This window comes from Nanorana parkeri, unplaced genomic scaffold, assembly GCF_000935625.1.
Source record: "Nanorana parkeri isolate BGI_ZX_2015 unplaced genomic scaffold, ASM93562v1 scaffold953, whole genome shotgun sequence".
In the NCBI taxonomy this organism is placed as follows: Eukaryota; Metazoa; Chordata; class Amphibia; order Anura; family Dicroglossidae; genus Nanorana; species Nanorana parkeri.
In genome coordinates, this window is record NW_017307221.1 from 168,331 (window position 1) to 188,566 (window position 20,236).

The following is a 20,236-nucleotide window of genomic DNA, read 5'->3' on the forward strand; positions in this document are numbered from 1 at the left end:
TATATATATATATATGTATATATAGAGAGAGAGAGAGAGAGAGAGAGAGACTTTTAAACTGCAGATTTGCCTCTTATAGCGTTGTATGAATGCCACCTATTCTTTATTTTCACATTAACACTTATAGCGGAAGGTTAATATATATATATATATGTATATATAGAGAGAGAGAGAGAGAGAGAGAGAGATTTTTAAACTGCAGATTTGCCTCTTATAGCGTTGTATGAATGCCACCTATTCTTTATTTTCACATTAACACTTATAGCGGAAGGTTAAATACTCTCACAAATCACCCAAATCGCCTGTCAGAGCATGCAGCAGGCAGAGATGTCATCTCCGTAGCCAGCAGCAGGGCTGCATTTTTACCTGGAGCCTTTTGAGAAAGGGGGAGAACACCTTGAAATGGGTTGCCATGGAAACCTTGTAAGTCGGAAGCGTTGCCCAGGAGTGAAAGGGGGATTCCCTTTCTCAAGCCTCTTGAGGAAGAGGAAGAATTCCTCAAAAAGAGTTGACATGGAAACCCTGTAACCCGGCAGTGGAGGCCAGGAGCCAAGAGGATGCCACCACTCGACACAAGGTCTGCCGCTTCTCTACAGATGCAATTCAGAACATAATTCCCTGGTTACACAGGCACCCCTGACACTGGTCCTGGAAGGTTGCTAGATGCCATCTTACTCTCCTGCAGGCTCTGACAGGAGATTTGCTTTCCCTGGTGCCTTTTTATCTTCTAATAAATGTTACTGTTAATGCACAGGGTCATTGCACCTTGTTTTATTTTTCTTATCATATAGTCTGTGCACTTTCCCATTCTGTTTCAAGGTGCTGCATCATCCATATACTTCTAGGCCCACATTATATTTACAACCCTACTTGCCACATTTCTCTTGCAGAAAGCCCTGCAGCACAAGTCAAATTGCTTTTTTTATGTCAAATGCTGTACATAGGTACTCATTACATGTGCAGGTTGTGCTTCCTGCTCAGGAGTGCTGCACAATCACTGCATCTCTTTTCCTTTCTCTGAATGCAGATTTGTGGGCAGTGTCTTTCCCAAATGGAAAAAAAATATTTCTGCACTAAGCTTATCTAAACAAGTATTTAACATTCACTATTCTACAGATTTGCACTGGAGGAAGCAATTGAAATAAAATGGGCAAAATGTGGAACAGCAAGCAAGGCACATATTTTCAGGTAAATGTTACAAAAATAACAAAAAATGCAACATAGTTTCCTAAAAAAACGTGTCCTTCTGAAACACTAACATTTTAGCTGTGTGTCACTGCTGATTGAATCACATAAACAAGAACATTATCCTAACTGAGCTGTCAAATGGCGCTGGTACTACCTGTATGAGTCAGAATGCAGCTATGCTTTACTGGAGTCCTTTTATAGCTGTAGTTACAATTGTCCACATAAGCATTATACACTTGGGTGGGAACTTCATACTAGAAAGTAATACTCATTTAAGATAATGTCTAATGCATTCTTGATGCTGAGGTGGTCAACACTTCTTCATAATGTTTATATATAATTAATCCTGTCATTTTGATTTCCACCAAGTTTTTGATTTTGGTCACCTAAAGTATCAGTGAGACAGATTTAAGTCTCAGGCCCCGTTCACATTGAGCGATTTATCGCGCGATTTTTGTAGCGATATCGCTCATATTTCCGCACTATATCGCTCCATGTAGCTTCACCAATACATTTCAATGTAGCTGTTCACATCTCGTCGCTCAATGTCGCTCAATATCGCTCAATATCGCTTGTAGCTCGTCGCTGGTAGCTTGTCGCTTCTACATGACCCTTTTTTAGAGCGATTTTGAGCGATATTGCTCCTGATTGCATACAGCCCAATAGGAAGACGTCGCGACATGTCGCTCAATGTCGCTTGTCGCTCAATGTCGCTCAAAGTCGCGCGATTTGCATGTCGCTCAGTGTGAATGGGGTCTCAAAGTCAGTTGAATTTCCAGTGTATTATCCCAGCAGATTCTGACTCCGACAGCTGAGCCCCTAATCAGATCAGGATAGCTGAGTTTTCTGCTCTGTAGGTTTTACATTTGATTCGGACAAATCACCAGTGTCAATGTCGATGTTCTCTGAGCCATGGTATCGGAAAAAAATATTCACATTTTCTGTCTTTCTCGCTTTCATTCCAGACCTGATGATTTGTTTACAGGAACATTATGCAACTCTCCACAAAGCAGCTGAACATGTATATTTGTTTTAACCAAAAAATTGTGACATGCTGTAAATACTGAATATATTCATTTAAAAAAGATGAATGCACATCAGCTCTGCCTTTCCAGGTCACAATGCACTGACCGAGGGTGTGTGTGTGTGGGGGGGATGCCACTATGAATACTAATACTAACAAATCGGGGGAGAGAGCTCCTAGAGAGAGTATTAATTTAGACAGACTGTTTGCAAAGCACATAGCCATGAGGAGATGAAGAGCACAAAAAAGTAAGTTTCTGTGTGCTTATGTTTTTTTTTTTTTTTTTAAATACTTCCGCAAAGGTGAAAATGAGCTTTAAGAGGCTTTATACCTTGCATTTTCCCCTTTTTTCCTTCATATTACTTGCCTGGTAACACCCTTTGTTTCAGTGTGTTGTCAGGTGTCTCTGGAACAGGAAGTGGAGGGAAACTTCCCTACCTGGGACACAGGCAAAAGTTAAAAACCTCCTATGTTTGAAAAATGTGATTTGTCTTTTAGCATTTTTTTTTTTGTTACCATTAAACACAAAGGGGATATAATTTTTCCCTCTTATATAGCTAGCAGTAAAATCCTAAAACAAGTTATAGTCCTTACCAGGTTAACAATTTTTATTGGTGTTGGGTTTTGAAAGATAAATTATTGTTATTTAGTTTGAGATATATGTTTCAATAAAGTTGTCAACTGAGAATTCACAACATTGTGTTTAAACTGTTCAGTGGTTATTTTATTGATACCGCACCTTACATAACTTATATCTGTCAATCACCAAGATGTCATACCATGCCTTAGTTAGCTTGCCCTGTAGGTAGTAATGTTTTACCTGAGCTGTTATAACACTGTCATTGATATTTTTTATTATTATTCCAATTTTTTTTTTTATAGAAGATAGAAAAATGTTTACCAGTGTCACAATCCATCAAATAGCACAGTAAACAGATTAATCATTAGAGAGAAAGAAAAGGAAGGTGCAACCATGGAAATAGGATGCAATTACATATGAATAATAATAACTAAATGGAATGTCCAGCAGTAGCCAGCCAATGTCATGAAGTCCTAAATTAAACAAAATTCAGGGCGCACTGAGGAGACGTCTTAAGGGGAGACAGAAGCAGGACCGGAGGGGTCAATGGAAACTGTTCCAAAAACAAACCAATAATAAACCAAGAGGTTAATGCAAAAATTTGTATAACTTTTTGCTTAGTTAGAGATGGCAAAGTGTTAATACATTTCACACCACAAAGATTGTTTGCGTCCAAATTCCATCCACAAGATTGTCTTAGTCCAGCCCAATTGAAAAACATCAGTTTATTCAAGAAGAGATTTAATGTAGGTGCCCAAGCAACAGTTAAACCTTTCACTGCCAGAAGCATTTTTTTTCTTTGCTCACATATTAAAATGTACATTTTTCAGCCTGAAGATTACATAAAATTCACCAAAACGATATGATGTCATTTAGTGGAGCCAGAATCTCATATAATCAGGGAGTACAGATGAGGGGCTGCCTCATTCCCTCTGCACTGGGATATCCCTGCAAGTTTGAGAAAGGAGGTCAACCTCCGAAATGCACTGTCAAGCAATGCCTGACTCCAGCAACCCGGAAGCAACTTGCAGGGACATCCCCATACAGAGGGAATGAGGAAGAGGCAGCCCCTGCTTTATGGAGTCATCTGTACTCCCTGATCACATGAGAACCTGGCTCCACTGAATGACACACCACTCTCTTTACCTTGTGCCTCTTACATGGAATCATACTGCAGACAATTATGAATGGACCAAATAGGCCTTCCACTTGCTATCTTTTAAAATACTTGTGAGTGCATTACTTTTTCTTTCCATAAAATGACTTTGTGTTACTGATCTGACCTTGATTTATTGTCTTCTAGTTGTACTATATTGATTGTTTCCTATCCTATTGATTGAGCTGCAGGATCAGTGCTGTATAGGATTCCCCTCACTATTGTTACTGGATCAGAATTTTTATTAAGATTTTACCTATTCCACTCTCCCTAGACCAGCTTGCACAAGTTGATGCTTCTCTTTTTTTCTTTTAATACAATGGTGATGGTTGCAATTATTTATGTCACGCAATATTAGCGCAACTGTTTATGAAACCCAAAATTTCAGAAAAAAATGCTTTCAAATTAATTGTAATGCTCACAAACACAATCTAATAGTCATTTTTTTGTAGATTATATAAGATGAGATTGTGCCAAGTAAATAAATAGCAAACATGTATGATACCCAAAATCGTCCATAGACAATGCTTTAAAAGCCCGTAGAGTTCATCAATTCAGAGTTAACAATGAACGATGGCACCAGAATTGTTGCTCTTACTCTAGTTTGTGCAGCAATACCTAACAAGTGTGATGCAATTGCTATTTTAATACATAGCTGCACCCAACGGGTGACGTTTACATTCATATGTATGTGTACATGGGGACGGGGCCTTTAACTTTTTGGGGGTGTTCATCGATTTTATTAAACTTTATTTTTCATCCTTCTTTTCACTTAACTTTATTGCGATCACATGGGGCAAACAAGCACATTGGTAGTACAAAAACTGAAACATGGGGATGTAAACCTCGTAAACATAAATGGGAGTAATGCGAATGTATTTTTGCTCCTCTCCCACCACCTAAGGGACAGACCCCTCATTTTGGTATGGTGGCCATTGTCAAAGAGACAGAAAGGAATGGAAAATTCAACATTTTAGAGCTGTCATAAGAGCAAGAGGTGGGAAGTAATCTTTTAATCGAGACAAGTGTTCTGGTGACAACTCTCAAAGATGTGGATTCACCTCACTTTGGGGAGATTTCCTTACTCCCTTTTTTGTCTGCAAGAAAGGAAGTGAGGGACACCAACAGCACAAAAATAACCTGATAGGTGTGTAAATAGTTTTTTGACATTTTGGATAGAGTAGGGAAGGGTAAAAACTCATAAGTGGTATTTACGCTTGTGAATTGAAAATTTTTATTAGGAGAAACATATCGCAAGATAAAATAAGGAGAGGGGTTAAAAGAACTCATCCAGACGTAAGACAATTTTGTAAATTCTGAACAAGAGATACTACATGCATTTATGAAGCTTCATCCTTTCCAGTAGAATTAAAGAGAATAGAATATTTTCCAATACGAACACTGGGTCATATAACCGAAAAAGCTTACAAAAAAGTATTATCTGTGGTGCTCACTGCAGAAGCTGAGTATTCACCATGGGCAACAGAGATACGTCTTTATTCAGACATTTTAAATTATGTGACTTGGCAAAGATGACACATGACACATGGGGTGCTGTAATCCCTTGCTGGCACAAAATAATAATTTGACCATGCAAAGATGACATGTGACACATAGTATGCTGTAATTAATGGTTCCCTTGCTGGTACATAATTTCAGCTATTACCAATTTTGCATGATGATGCATATTATCTATCATCTACTAAAATTATTCTAAAAGGGAGCAGTTTATAAATATACAAGTTACTTAAAGCGGACCTTTCCCATATCTTTAAAATAACAACAAACACACCTTCTATGCTTAGTAATGATAATCTACAAACACATACTTCTTGATAATTGCAGGCTTCGTATTCTTTGCATACCTTATTTCTCTTTTCTTCCCTAGTCTTCTGACAGTTACCATGTTTACTAAGGGCAGATTACTAGATCTCCTTTTACTTCCTTGATTTCTGGCACGTGACTAGACATGTGACCATGCACATCATCTCGTCTTTCCCTGAGATCTCGTGAGATTAAAGATGAGATTTCCCAGCAATGCTCTGCTGATGACAAGGCAATCCCAGTGTGCATTGTTTTGGCAAACTGAAGTAATTTGCCCTTTCAAAGCAGGACGTGAATGCTCTGCAAGTGTAAGTATTTAAAAATCACATCATTTTAAACCTGACATGTCTATGTTATTGTTAATCTTCATATGTAGAGGGATGCATTAGTAGAATTTGATTTTTGAGTGTAAAGGTCTGCTTTAAGATGCCCTGCAATTAAATGTAATTATAGATGGTGTAAACAACCATGCATGAATATATAAATATATGGCCCTTACCTTCCAATGGCTTAGGTAGAAAATGAGCTGCTGGTTTTGTTTTCTTTACTCTGTTTCCTTTCATGACTTGGCCTTCTTTATTGAAACCTAAGAACCAGGCTCTACCTGATTCTTGCTGTCTGTATATCATAGATGAGTATATGACATAATAGTTTTCAAACACAGACTCTTTAAACTTGCATTCCAGAGTAAAAAGTTCCTAAGAGAAAAAAAAAAAGATAAATGTGTAAGCCTGATGTGGAATATGTTTCACAAGACTTTTTCATAATGAATTAAACTTTTTCTGTTAGTTCCCCCAGTTAAATACATATACTGCCTCCTAACAAATGAATTTGCTTAACATTATACACATCAATTTCTACATTTCCAGTTGAGATCTGAAAATGTTAAAGTGAACCTGTAGCCAGACTATGCCCATTGGAGTATTTACACGTTCCTAAAAAACAGGAAATGAGCTTTAATGCAAACCCTCACTGACCTCTGTATTTGGAGGTTCTGGGGAGCAATTCATCCTCAAAGTTAAGAGCAGAAGCACTAAAGTAATTCAAATGTTTTTGTCTCAGTAGCTCAGCCGACCCTGTTCCCCCTCCAAAACCATCTGCTCTGTGTTTATATTAAAGATTAGAAAGCTAGAAGGTTGCCAAGTCACTGCTGGGAGGGGAAGCAATGTAAGTTAAACTGGCTTAGGCAGACTTTAGCTGTTAGCTTTGAAAACATAGTTACTCCACAGTGCTTGTAGCCACATATGGTGAGGGCTTGTTTTAAAGTTTGTTTATTGCTTGATATGAATGTGAAAGCCTGTAGCCTGGCCACAGTTATGAAATGTTTTCAAATCATAAAGAGAATATAATTTTTCATCAGTATTGCGGCATATGCAAGTAAAACATGTTTCTCCTCCAACACTCTTATTTCTCTTTCTCCAGCATTCAATGACAATACAGAAGAATAGCAGTCACCATCTTATATCAAATGAACGCCTCCATTTGCTGCACTTCTTATCCAACCTGGAAATTAAGCTGCGTGAACTAAAAGAGCAAGTTAGACTCTGTAGTTTTTATTGCCTCCTCATATATTTATTAAATGTGAGCTTTTAAATTTACTGCTGCTAATTACCCAGCAAATCAAACACTAAGTTTCTTCTTAAATAGGTGCATTTTACTTGGGTTATAAAAATATGTCAGCCTTAATCATTCAGCACTATAGTATGATAGCTTTGAGATTGTATGTATGCCGTATGCTGTTTTTAGGGATTTGTCCCTAGCATCTAAAGCTAGCCATAGACATTAGAGGGTTATCGGACAAGTGGATACAATCTGCACATCAGAAGATTTTATTTTCAGACCATCACATAAACGTGCACACAAGTCAAGTCAAGCATGGATGTTTATTTCCAATAAAGGAAGGATAAAGGAAGGGCGAAGTAAGGCAACCAGACACCAGAGGCACAATCTGTCACAAATTTCCATCAAGGCCAATCGTTATTTCTGCCAAGAACAGTAATTTAGTCTGGCACGATTTGCTGGTGTCCACAGATATGAGGACCGCTATTGGCCAGTTGAGGCCACTTAACATGTATAAAACTTAAATATACGACCTATACAAAAGAATACACAATAAAAGAAATGACAGCTCATTCTAACCATAACATAAGCAATAGAAGGGAAAAACACTGATTGTATTAACAATAGTAAAGCTTGCATTTTGCAAGCTTTGTCTTTAAACCCCATTCATTACTGGCCACATTTCATGCACGCCAAGTAGGTTAGGTATGCCCAGTGGACCTCAAAGTGTCCTTTTTCTTTTTTATATAAATGTGTTCTTTTACTATAGTGTGTAGTCAATTGGAGGCATCATAACACTAAGGCACAAGCCTTAGTATTTACAATACAAACTGCTTTTGGCCTGACTTATAAAAATGAAAAATGAGAGCAAGGAAACTCTTTTGCATAGCAACCAATCAGGCGCCTGAGATCATCTGCCAAAATGTAATACAAAAATGTTAACCGTAATCAGACTAGCTGATATATGCAACAGCTTTTTTCCTTCTCCAGCTTTGGTGAGATCTAGCAATAATGTACTCTATGTAATGGAGTGTACTCTTCTACTAGTTGTTGATCAGCTAACTATTAGAAGCCTAGCATAGAAAGTGAAAAATGCACCTTATATGACAATCAAGAAGAAGGCTCTTTCCTACAATAATCATATTATTACACTAGATTAAATTAGGCTTTCAGAGTGAAACTGAAATAAATATATATATACACATATATATACACACATACACTGTAAAAGGCAAGTGCTTCACAAAACCTTGTACAATAAAAATTATACTTTCATTTGTATGATGTTTCTGTAAGTGGAATGTCTGTATTGATGTTTAAAGGTTTTCCCACAGCCATCATGAAGGGTTATTACAGTTGAATTTACAATTTTAAAGAGCCTTTGTCACTTTGCTCATTCAGGGTAAAATGACAAAGATTCGTAATAACACATACTGACCTTTGCCGTTTGGTCCCAACTCTGGAGAAATAGAGCTTTCATGTGTGAGGAAGTGAGTGACCCCTTCCCAGGATGCATTGCTTGGACCTAATCGGCCAATTTCCAAGCCTGAACACTGTCTTGTAAGGAAGAAGTCATTAACATGTGTAAGCACTGACACCATCCGATATCGAGCTTACATGAGGGCTTAGCTATTGGCGTTGACAAAGGAACAGAGCAGCATAGGAAGGCAGTGAATGTGAGTATAAGTGGGTTGGAGGATGGGCTAATAAGAGACTCTGGGGTCTATTCACAAAGCTGCCGAAGGATCTGGCCGTAGAGAGTTTACTATTGGCTATTTCAATTTGCAATAGCCAATAGTAAACTAGCATTGTACCCGCCCTCTTTTGCAGAGCTAGCTGTCACAATGGTTTTCTATTAACTTTTTTCTACTTTTTTCACTCTTTTTCTGTTCTGCTTGGTGCCTCTGAGGGACCGAGAAGAACAGCCGAGCCAAATGCCGCTCGGCGGCATTCGGCTATTCTCTCACTGCTGTTCGGGATCTTTCAGAATAGCCCGAACAGCAGTGTGAAGCCTGCCGGAGGTTCGGCTCAGCCGATCCAGATGTTGGATCAGCTGAGTCGAACTCCTTCTGCACTTCGGGTCAGCCGAACATGCTGAGCATGTTCGGCTGATCCGAAGCCACACGAAGCCAGCCGATGTACGGCTGATTTCAGCCGTACAGCGGCTGAAATCAGCCGTACCAGCCTGAAGTGAATAGCCGAACAGTGGTCGGCTCACTTCACTTCTGATCGGTCATTCACTTGGCTGCCCTCGGCATGCTTTGTGAATAGACCCCTCTGAATGGGAAAAGTGTCAGATTCTCTTTAATGTTATATGGAGAATGCAGCTTGAACCTTCATTATCTTTTTAAAGACCATTAAAAAAAAGGCAGAACCTGGAATTCTGGAAAGAGATGTTTTCATCTCCGATCCATAAGAGAGCCCCAGAAGATATACCAATTCAGCAAATAAAACGACTTGCCCGTATTGACCCTAACAACTGAAATATCACTTCTTGGATTGACTCATTCCTTAATGCTTGGCGACAGGCCCCCTTAAATTCACATTATGAAAAAAAACATCAGAATATAATCTTCATGTTATTTCCATTTAGACAGAAAAACAGAAGAACTACCGCATGCTGATAATTTAAGATGCCTTATGCCATTCTTTCCTGTTGAATGAAAGCCTATCAAAGGCAACATATGAAATCCTTATTTACAGTAGATTAATTTCATATAAACATGGGTTTTCACCTATCAGTTTTCAAAGGGAAATTACAGTGCATCAGTTTCACTATATCAACATCATATTCAGTCACAGTTTAATACATTTCTCTGTCAATTCTGCGTCACAGTCCACTGCATCTATAAAAAAATAAGTAGCTTTTAATATCTAGGAAATGGCGAAAGCAATCAAGCTTTGTGGTGGTGAAATTACAGCAGCAACCCAAGCAGAGTGGACCAGTAATAAGTCAGTGATGGCCTGCCCTCCTGGGCAGATGATGGCCTCTTTGTGGGATGATGTCCTTGCCAAATCAAGTTTTCCTTGTGTTTATTTATATGTCAAAGATCCATCAAAGTTTTTTTTTTTTAAGAATGAGCTATTAAAATGACAAAGGATGTAAGAAATATGTTGTTTTAAATTGTGTGCTTATGATATAGTGTGTCACAAATTTAATACAGACTGGGAGATACAGATTATAAAGCCCAAACTGCATTACTTGGAGCTGTGCTGACAATGTGCCATTGATGACTGCAGCTGAGCTGTATATGACAGATGCTCTCCCGTTATATGCACTGAAGAAAGTTGTCATTTCATCAGTCCAAGATTCTAGATTAAACACGTCACATTCCACCTGTGCTGCCACCTATTTGTCTGAAAATACATTTTCACCTAAAATATGAAAGCACTGGTATATGAAGTACAAATACATGTACTGATGAAAGGTAGGTATGCAGGGCTTTATTTACCACCAGGCAGCATGGTTATGTATAAATGGGGATACGTTTTTCCTTATTCTGTTTCCGTCTTCTGGCCACCTCTAGGACACGTGGTGAATTTAGCAAATTAACTTGTAGAATACAATCCCTGGAATTTATAAAGAGGGTTGTAGACACTTTAAAAATCCTGTTATTCTTCCACACATCATATGCCGGTGTTTTTGACAAATTCACATACCTGTTAGAAACAGCTCAGAGGTCATAGGCATCCCACACCTGCCTCTCAGAATGAAACAGGTACGTGGATGTCTCACATGGAGATGGAGGCCAGCTCTGAGGTTGGAGTGTCCATACTGCACACTCTATCCTCATGGCAGCTCAGTACCACTAAAGCTGGGCATACACACCTATAGATTTTCTGCAGATTTTCTGTGGTCAGATGGAAAAAGTGCAACAGATTCCTCCATCTACGCTAAACTGTGTGGATGGAGAAATCTCCCACTGGGCCAAGCTTCTGTACCTTTCTAGTTGGCCCTGCTGACTCTCAAAACACCTGTAAAATGCCTGCATCCAATCAGATTGTTCAGGTATTTTGACAGCCAGCGGGGTAAAAAAAAACCCAATTTTGCTAATTTTCAGCTGCTCTGGTGTTCCTTTTTATCACTGACATTATGAGTATCCTATTGATTGTGAATGTTTTTAAGGCAGAACTAATTTTTTTTAATGCAAACATTCTGCAACTGCAAGTTAAAAATAGTGCATATAAGCACACTCTCAAGCCTGTGACTTTTCTAGCTCATGTGCAGGACCTAGGATTCTTTATGGCCTCTTGGCTTCAGTTCTGCTGGTTGAACAGCTCATAGGTCATAGGCATTCATAGGCATTCCACACCTGCCTCTTAGTATGTCATAATGCATGTCTATCACTGCACAGAACCGTGTGGCCTCTCACAGTCCTATCCTCTGATCTCCCTTCTCATTTATTGACAGCTGCATTTTTTTAAAACAAGTAACAAGCAGCTTATAAAAGGTGCCCATACACCTGCCGATTACAGTACGATAATCGGCAGGTGTATGGAAGGCGTGCGACCGTTTCTACTGTACGGTCGCACGTCTTTTGTCTTCCGAGCATGCTTGAAAACCTACAATTTTCGTACGATTTTTGGCGAGTTAGTGGCGTACTCGGAAGACAAATACCGAATGGGCCGGTGTGCGCAAGAGCCGCACTGCACGCTCAGCATTGGAATCATCGGAAGCCCTCCCCTCAGTCTTTGGGCCAGTCTGCTGAAAGGTTCTTGCCTTTGATTCGTTTACAGATATGTAATATAAAAATGTCAGATATGACAGAACTACAAGATACAATAAGAATATTCTGAAACATTTAACTTTGAACTCCAGGAAAACAGCTAAATACACATAAAACGCATATACCTTTTCCTGTTAGTGAAAATGCCCTTTAGTGCTTTATGCTAGGATAGCCGAGTAATTGCCACAGCCTGTGGAATTTCAGCAGGACTGGGTGACGATTCCAAAGTCTCTGAAGGCTATCAGACTGTACCAGACACCATACGCGGATGAGCAACCTCTGGGAAGCCAGTTATAAGCCAGCGCTAGAGGTGTCTGGATATTCTCCGAGTACAGTGGGACAGTAACCGAGTAACCGAGTACAGTGGGACAATCCAGGCATGCATGTTTACAGAAAGCACTCTCTGAAAGAATTGAAAGAATTATTATTCAGTGGTCAGATGAAACCTACCACCACAGATGTGCCTGATCAGCTTAATAGCTAGTAATGTTTATTATACAGAATAACGATTAAAAAAAGATCTCCGTTTTCTTCTTATCCTAAAGGAATCAGATTAAAGCAATTTTATATTTTTCTAAACTTTGATTGATGAACAGATATTTTTAGAAACAAACTGTTTTGCCTAATCAAAGGAGACAAAATTAATCATATGATGTATTCATAATTATTTGAAACACCTTAATACACCATCAGAAGGAAATTAACTTCCAGATTCCTATTTTAATTAGCAGTCTAAGATTTCCATAATTTTCCTTAACGGGAAACTTATAATTCAGATCATTTTTCTGGCAGATAACAAGATAATGGAAAAAGGTAAGTTCCCTAAGAAATAATGGGTCCACATTTGTCTGTGACATATATAGATATAGCTTACTTTAAAGTGACACTATACTCAGTAATTAAACCTTAAAAATGTACGGTACCTGTGTGTGTTGTAAAGTAGCCACCGCTCCAAATTCACTCCACTGATGGACTAAAATCTCATTACAAATTAGTCAACTAAATGTGAGATTTTAGTCCATCACAGGAGTGAGCTTGGAGCGGTGGCTACTTTACAACACACACAGGTACCATGGGGAACAAAAGTAGCCACCCTCCAGAAGGAAGGACAGTGTCAGCACAAATTCAGAGATGATTTGAGGATTTACAGCTGAGTGATACACAAATAAGATACATTTTTGTTAATAGTTAGGGTACTTGAATGCATTTTTAAGGTGTAAGTGTTGCGTAACTTTAAACTAAAGCTGTCACTTTGCCCATTCAGGAATTAGATGATTTTTTAAGAGAACTGGTCACTATGCTCTAAATCAGGGATACCCACATTTTTTTGTGTTAAGATCTACTTTTCAAATGACGAGCTACATGAGATCTACCAATGAAAAAAACACTCCCTCGCTCTCTCTCTCCAGCTGTCTCTCCTCGCTCTCCTGGCTGTCTCTCCTTGCTCTCTCCCCTGGCTGTCTCTCCTCTCTCTCTTTCCTGGCTGTCTCTCCTTGCTCTCTCTCCTGTCTGTCTCTCGCCGCTCTCTCTCCTGGCTCACCTTGCTGTATTTTGCAAACAGTGCAGTGCAACAGGCTGTGTAAACTAATATTCTTTGATGTAATACATAGCACTTCAACCACTAGTATCCACCAGAAAGGTGTCAGGGAGCTTGGCTCAGAAGACTCAGACTAATAGGTAATCATGTGTGCACAGCTAAATAAATATACCAAAATGGAATAAAGGGGCCACCATTCACACCCTTCGTGATCTACCAGCATCAGCTTTGAGAGCTACTGGTAGATCACGATCTACCTAATGGGCACCCCTGCTATAAATGTACACATTGACAAGTTCATAAAGGGGGCAATAGGACAGTACTTTTTAACCTCTAAAGTTGGTCATACACTGCATGGATGGTAAAATATCCCCTGCTGGCTATTGTATCCTGACAGCCTGTGTCTGTCAGAATACCCAACAGTGACTGCAGCTGATTGGTTACAGTCACTGTTCAGCTGTCAATTTTGGCCCAGCTCTTTCAACAGAATTCAGTTGAACAAATGACTTTTGTCCATGCTCAAATTTCAGCCGAGTCAGTAGCAGTGTATCACCAGCTTAAAAGAACTGTGGGGTAAGTGTTTTTCCCCATAGTTCTCTTGGGTCACAGGGGGACATATACTAGCATCCTCCCGTGACTATTGCCCGCGATATACTGTGAGCACCGCAGCCGGGATGGATCCCGACATGTCGAGATCCACCCAGCTGCGTGAGTGGCAGCTGGCTCTAACTATCTAGAGGCAGAGCCAGCTGTGCCCGCCCCCTCCCCCGTCCATCCCTCCAGTCAGCGCTGGAGGATTGAAAGGGTAGGGGTAATCCCTGCGGAGAGTGGTGACTGACAGTCACTGCTCACTACAGGGAGATGATTGGGAAGTGAGCAGATCAGTGCATGTTTCTGCTCACTTTCGGATCAATAGAGCTGACCTGTGACTTCTTTGTCACAGGTCGGCTGTAACTATGAGGATGAGTGGAAATCACTCACCTCATAGATCTACTTTAACTTTCTCTTTTGAAGGAGGGAACACACAGGACATGTAGATATTTCGGAGGTTGGACTTTATTGAGGTTCTCTGGGTAACCAATTTTACTACATTTTTGCATAATATATATATAGTCCAGTGGAAGAGGCACTCACGAGTCTTATATTCAAGCAACATACATAGATATATTGGTCAATCTATGTTCATGAACAAGTGCCTGTTCCACTGGACCATTTGTGTCTACTTGCAATGAGTGCACCCGGGCAGTTTTTACTCTTATCTGAGTGCAATGCCCATCATTAAACATATGTATATCCCACTCACAGTTTTAGTCTTTTACAATTACAATTAAAACTTCATGTCAAGGCTGTTTACCAATAACAATTAAATAAATGTATTATGTAGACTTCAATGCAAAATGTATCAGGGGAGGAATCAAAAGCTCCCATGTAGGAGCATATACACAACCCACCTTGGCTAGCCAAGTCTGCTTACTTTCCCATTATCTCCTAATATGAATATATGAGTACAGCATTGCCTCCTTAAAACAGAAGGTATATTCATGGATGACCGACTATTCTGTATCATTACTACATCAGGCAGACAGGGCTGCTTTTTTGCATGTAACAGAATGATGTTGCATATAGCTTATTAAATCTATAGTGCTTTAAGTTCCTGATTATACTGGTTTCAGTTATTTACTAATGACCATTGGTACTGTATACGCAATAGAATTTAAACTCTTAAGAGACCATGATGACCCAAAAAAAGTCTGGTTGTAGCTGTGATTACAGCAAACCCAAGAACTGCAGCCACAGGTTTGTACCTGGGCATATGCAATCACTGAAGAGCCACAGATTGCACATGCCCATTAGGATCTACTGCAGACAGGCAATTATATCTTGATAATGTGCATTTTTCAAGCTCAGCTGCTCATGGAACACAGGGAAATAGATGAAACAGCCTTTATTAATATTCTTTGTTTATTGCATTGTTTTAATATCCCCTTTAAGTCATGTTTGAATATTGCTGCCTTAATCCAGCAGCTGGAATTGTAAATGTCACTGCACATCAAACCACATCTGCATTTGCTTGAAATTTTCTTCTTAGTCAATTTATCTTTAACACCCTGAGGAATATCTTCAATCTAGTAAGTGACCCATAGTAGAGTAGTTTTTTCTTCGATACTGCTGTGGGGAATTCCTCATAATGCAGTGTCAATCCTGCTTATATATGTCTGCTAATGTAGTGTCATTCCATCTCACAGCAATTCTTTACCTACAGTTCTTTCTTCAGATGGGATTTTTGAGAAGCACAAATGCTGCCAGTGTCCCAAGCTGGATTTATAAATGGGCATTATCACATTTTATGTTCTATAGAGCAGGAGAAATAAGAAACTAAGCTATGTCTTAATACACGCACACTATGTCTATCATCACTTATGAGATAGGAATGTACATAATACTACAATTTACTGTATATGACATTGAAAAGCATTGAGAGGAAAAGTACTGTTATTACCAAATATTGATCACAAGTAGTGGCAGAGAAGCTAGCACTCTTATATTGCAGTGCTGGGGTTCTGGGTTCAGTTTCATAATTAGGAGCGGAGGTTTCCTCCAACAGCTTGAAAACATATCAGGAGGTTAATCGATATTTCACCCAAATCGTCCCTAGTGTGTGAATGTGAGCATACATCATGTATGAGTCTTATAAGTACATTAGACTGTAGGAACCTCTGTGTCAGAAGCTGAAGTTCTATGTACTCAGTAAAGCAATAAAATGTTGGCCCTAGACAGATATGGAATACTATATAAAAATGATACTATAAAGTTAAAACTAAAACTACAAAGTTGAGTCAACCTTTAAAAAAAACACCCTATTCACTCACACCAAATTAGCTCCAGCTTCATCAATGTATGAGAGCATTATTAAATTGCTATAACTGGTTTTACATACATGTGGCAATATCTCACCTTCAAATTACTGGGGACAAGGTTGTCAAATCTCAAACCTGATACTCTATCCTTAGTTTAACTGCTTTTACTGCAGCTGTCTCCTTCCCCATGCTGCACTCTCCATAACATACAACAAATTAATAATTCTAGCAGGGGAGTAAGACTTCTTGCATTGGCTGCTGCAGGTGGTTAAACCTGGAAACTTAAGCTCTAAAATATCACAAGTCAGGTCCCCACGTGATAAATTAGGCTATTTGCAAATACCGAGCATATGCTTCGGCTCGGCTGAGAATACTCAGGAGCCGTGTTCTTGTTTTAACCACTATATATACATATTGCAGCCCGGATGTAGTTAAATCATTTTTAAACTTTTTTTTAATTTTTCTTTTCCATTCTGCTCGCTGCCTCCGAGCAGAATAGCCGAGCCGAATGCCGCTCGGTTGCATTCGGCTATGTACTCAATGTTGTTCGGCCCCTTTGAGAACAGTGAGTGAACTGCTGGAGATTCAGCTCAGCTGCTCCAGATGTTGGATCGGCTGAGTCGAACGGTTTCTGCACTTCTGCTGACCAAAGGCAGCCGTTGTACAGCTGATTTTAGCCGATGTACGGCTGAAATCAGCCGTACTGAGCCAAAGTGAATAGCCGAACGTCTTTCGGCTCAGTTCACTTTGGCTTGGTTATTCACTCGGCTACCTTCGGCAACTTAGTGAATGACCCTCTAAGAAAGCAAAGTTTGCCATTGCAACATAAACTCCATATTGTCAGGGTTCCACCCTGACTTAACTGGTTTGCAGCATTTTGGCTTGGCTACCATTTCACCCACCTGTGATTTCTCCTTTGTCTGAGCAGACTCTGTAACGTTGCTCACTACTCTCAGGCTCCCTCTTAAGGCCAAACAGGGAGCATCATCTGAGAAGCCAGATGGGAGTTTCCTGTCTCTGAGTGATGATGTCACTCCACTCACTATTTAAACAACTCAGTCCAGTCTGGCCTTGCCCTTGCGTGGTCTTTCCTGCTAGTGCATTCCTGCTGCTCAGTGTATCCTGATTCCGTGTATGATCTGATCTTGGCTGATGTTCTCCTCTGGTTCCTGACAACGCGGATTTCCGTATTCCTGACCTGGCTTGTACGACTACCTACTCCGGCTCCTGACCTTGGCTTTTTCCTGTTTATGATTTTTGCTTGCTCCTGTGGACACTTTTCTTAATAAAGTATTTTTAACTAGCACTCTATGCTTGTGTGGTTTTCAATGTGCTCTGACACATATATAGCCAACACATAGGGTGGTGAACAGCACCATCAATTTGGGAAAAACTGCAGAGTACCGTGAATGGCACTCTCGTTATATAGTAAATGCAGTAAACGGCACTACTGCAAAATTTACTTTAAATGGGAATGAACATGTTATTATATGTACTTTGGCTGAATGCACTAATTAACTGAATGGCTGAATGCTATTAGCACATCATGCTGGACTGCATGCTAACAACCCTAAACTTATTTCATTTTTTTATGGTAAGTATAGAGTTTTACATCTCCCTTTTCATTCATGCTGTGAATGTTTCCATTTTTGCTTCAGTATGATTATAGTTACCAAGTTCGCCTTTATTCCTGATGGTGACAACATAATTAAGGAAAAGAAACACCTTGGCAAACGCAGCTATATAATGCTTAGACGCAAGATACCGTGAGTGTAAAGTTGGAAAAATACACAGATGGAGGCGCTCTGTCAAAGTGGTAAACAGGAAACATGTGCAGCGCTAATTAATGTTATAAAAATAGACCCATTGTGGAAGAGGAAGGTAGGAATGCTGATACTATGTTTTCAGTTTGTCACACATGCATTTAGAAAATGCCACTTGCAAAAATGATCTTACTACAAGCAAAGAAAATCATAATTAGATGGTTAATGTAGATAGGTAAAGCTAACCAAAGATAAACTGTGTTCCTTTATACAGTGGTCCGCCAAACACAGGCTAGCAATCTTCAGTAACTGTCTATTTACATCATTGATGAAGCATTCATTTCTCATAAGCCAAGTGGAGAAAGCCAATTAATATCAATGCATTTAGTATTAATTCTCTTGGTTTTTGTAACAAATTAAATATTTTCATCCTCTGTGTGAACCCCACCACTTTGGAGGTGACTCAAGGCTGACACAGGTTTGGGACCTCTGATATATCAGCTGGGAAAAATATCAATTATTGATGGTTTTTGTAGTGGCTGCTTTATTGCAATGTTGTGTTATTTCCTTCTACAGCTCTGCATACAAATGTACTTGCACTCTGCACATATTTGTGATTTGACGATTTCCTGCACTAGAAGAACCACAGTTATTTTTTTTTTACAATTTAGGTAATATCAAGATCTCATCCAACACGCCAATCCATCTTCCAGTGCTTGATGGACAATTTCCCCATATACTCTGAACCTCAAACCCAACTCAAAGTAAAAAGTCATAAGCAGAATCAGGGGGTAAGTGGGATAAATTCCTTTTATAGAGAGAGCCTTAAGCAGAATCAGGGAGTAATTGGGATAAATTCCTTTTACAGAGAGAGCCATAAGCAGAATCAGGGGGTAATTGGGATAAATTCCTTTTACAGAGAGAGCCATAAGCAGAATCAGGGGGTAATTGGGATAAATTCCTTTTACAGAGAGAGCCATAAGCAGAATCAGGGGGTAATTGGGATAAATTCCTTTTACAGAGAGAGCCATAAGCAGAATCAGGGGGTAATTGGGATAAATTCATTTTACAGAGAGAGCCATAAGCAGAATCAGGGGGTAATTGGGATAAATTTATTTTACAGAGAGAGCCATACGCAGAATCAGGGGGTAATTGGGATAAATTTATTTTACAGAGAGAGCCATAAGCAGAATCGGGGGGTCATTGGGATACATTCCTTCTACAGGCTAGATCATATGAAGGGCCAGGGATTAACGATATGGTTAATTTCAGTTGTTTTTTATAGTAGAGTCCTATCTACATGTCTGCTGTTCTATTTGATAAATCGATACTCTAGTAGTCTTCGAATCTCCCTTTATGAAAAATAATAGATTTATGGAGTAAATACATTAATGCTTGTATTGCATGTTAAAGAAGTAGATGTAATCACTGAATGAGATTCACTATTTAAAAATATCTCTGTGTGGGAGATTTGGGGATCACTATATAAGAGAGTGTCGGTTTATGTACATTATATATATATTTTGTTGAATTATGGTTGATTAACGAATTTGATAGAAATTGAATACTTGGAATGAAGAGCATGTAATTGGAGCACAATAAAGAAGTAGTTTCTCCTTTACTTGAAGAGAATGGAATAGTGCTCCAGGAAATGGATCGAATAATGGATATAAAAATCACAGGTGTTGAAAGAAAGAACAGACTACTCCCCTCTGACAAACCCCCTGTTTGGGGTGAAATGCGTAGGGTTGAAGCGTGGCCAGCTGTTTTCCGACCATGGTAAACGACTGATTCCAGCTATTGATGTTACTATATGAACATCACAGAGTTCACAATTGGATTCTATCTGCCTTATCCTGTGATTATCTCAACAATAGAATTTATGGGACAAAGCCTCCACTCCAATGAGATAAGTACATTATACTTAAGCACCATTTATGTTTGAATGTCTGCGCACAAGATAACATAGCAGCTTTGCCAGAGGTTGTCAACCCGGGCCAATATATGGAGATATATATA

General features: G+C 39.3%; 1 protein-coding gene and 1 long non-coding RNA gene across 4 annotated transcripts in view; one reads left to right on the top strand and one right to left on the bottom strand.

Moving 5' to 3' along the window:
* LOC108795280 overlaps positions 1–6,774 on the top strand; it is a 23,046-nt gene extending 16,272 nt beyond the window's left edge. Inside the window, exons 3-4 of the long non-coding RNA XR_001941748.1 lie at positions 1,267–1,272; positions 6,764–6,774. This is a non-coding gene — a long non-coding RNA (uncharacterized LOC108795280). The remainder of the gene's footprint in view (positions 1–1,266; positions 1,273–6,763) is intronic.
* FGF14 (fibroblast growth factor 14) overlaps positions 1–20,236 on the bottom strand; it is a 481,187-nt gene that overhangs the window by 7,608 nt on the left and 453,343 nt on the right. For all 3 annotated transcript variants that reach the window (XM_018566500.1, XM_018566498.1, XM_018566499.1), the window contains one exon: positions 6,272–6,470. In XM_018566500.1, the coding sequence (XP_018422002.1) occupies positions 6,272–6,470 (199 nt within the window). The remainder of the gene's footprint in view (positions 1–6,271; positions 6,471–20,236) is intronic.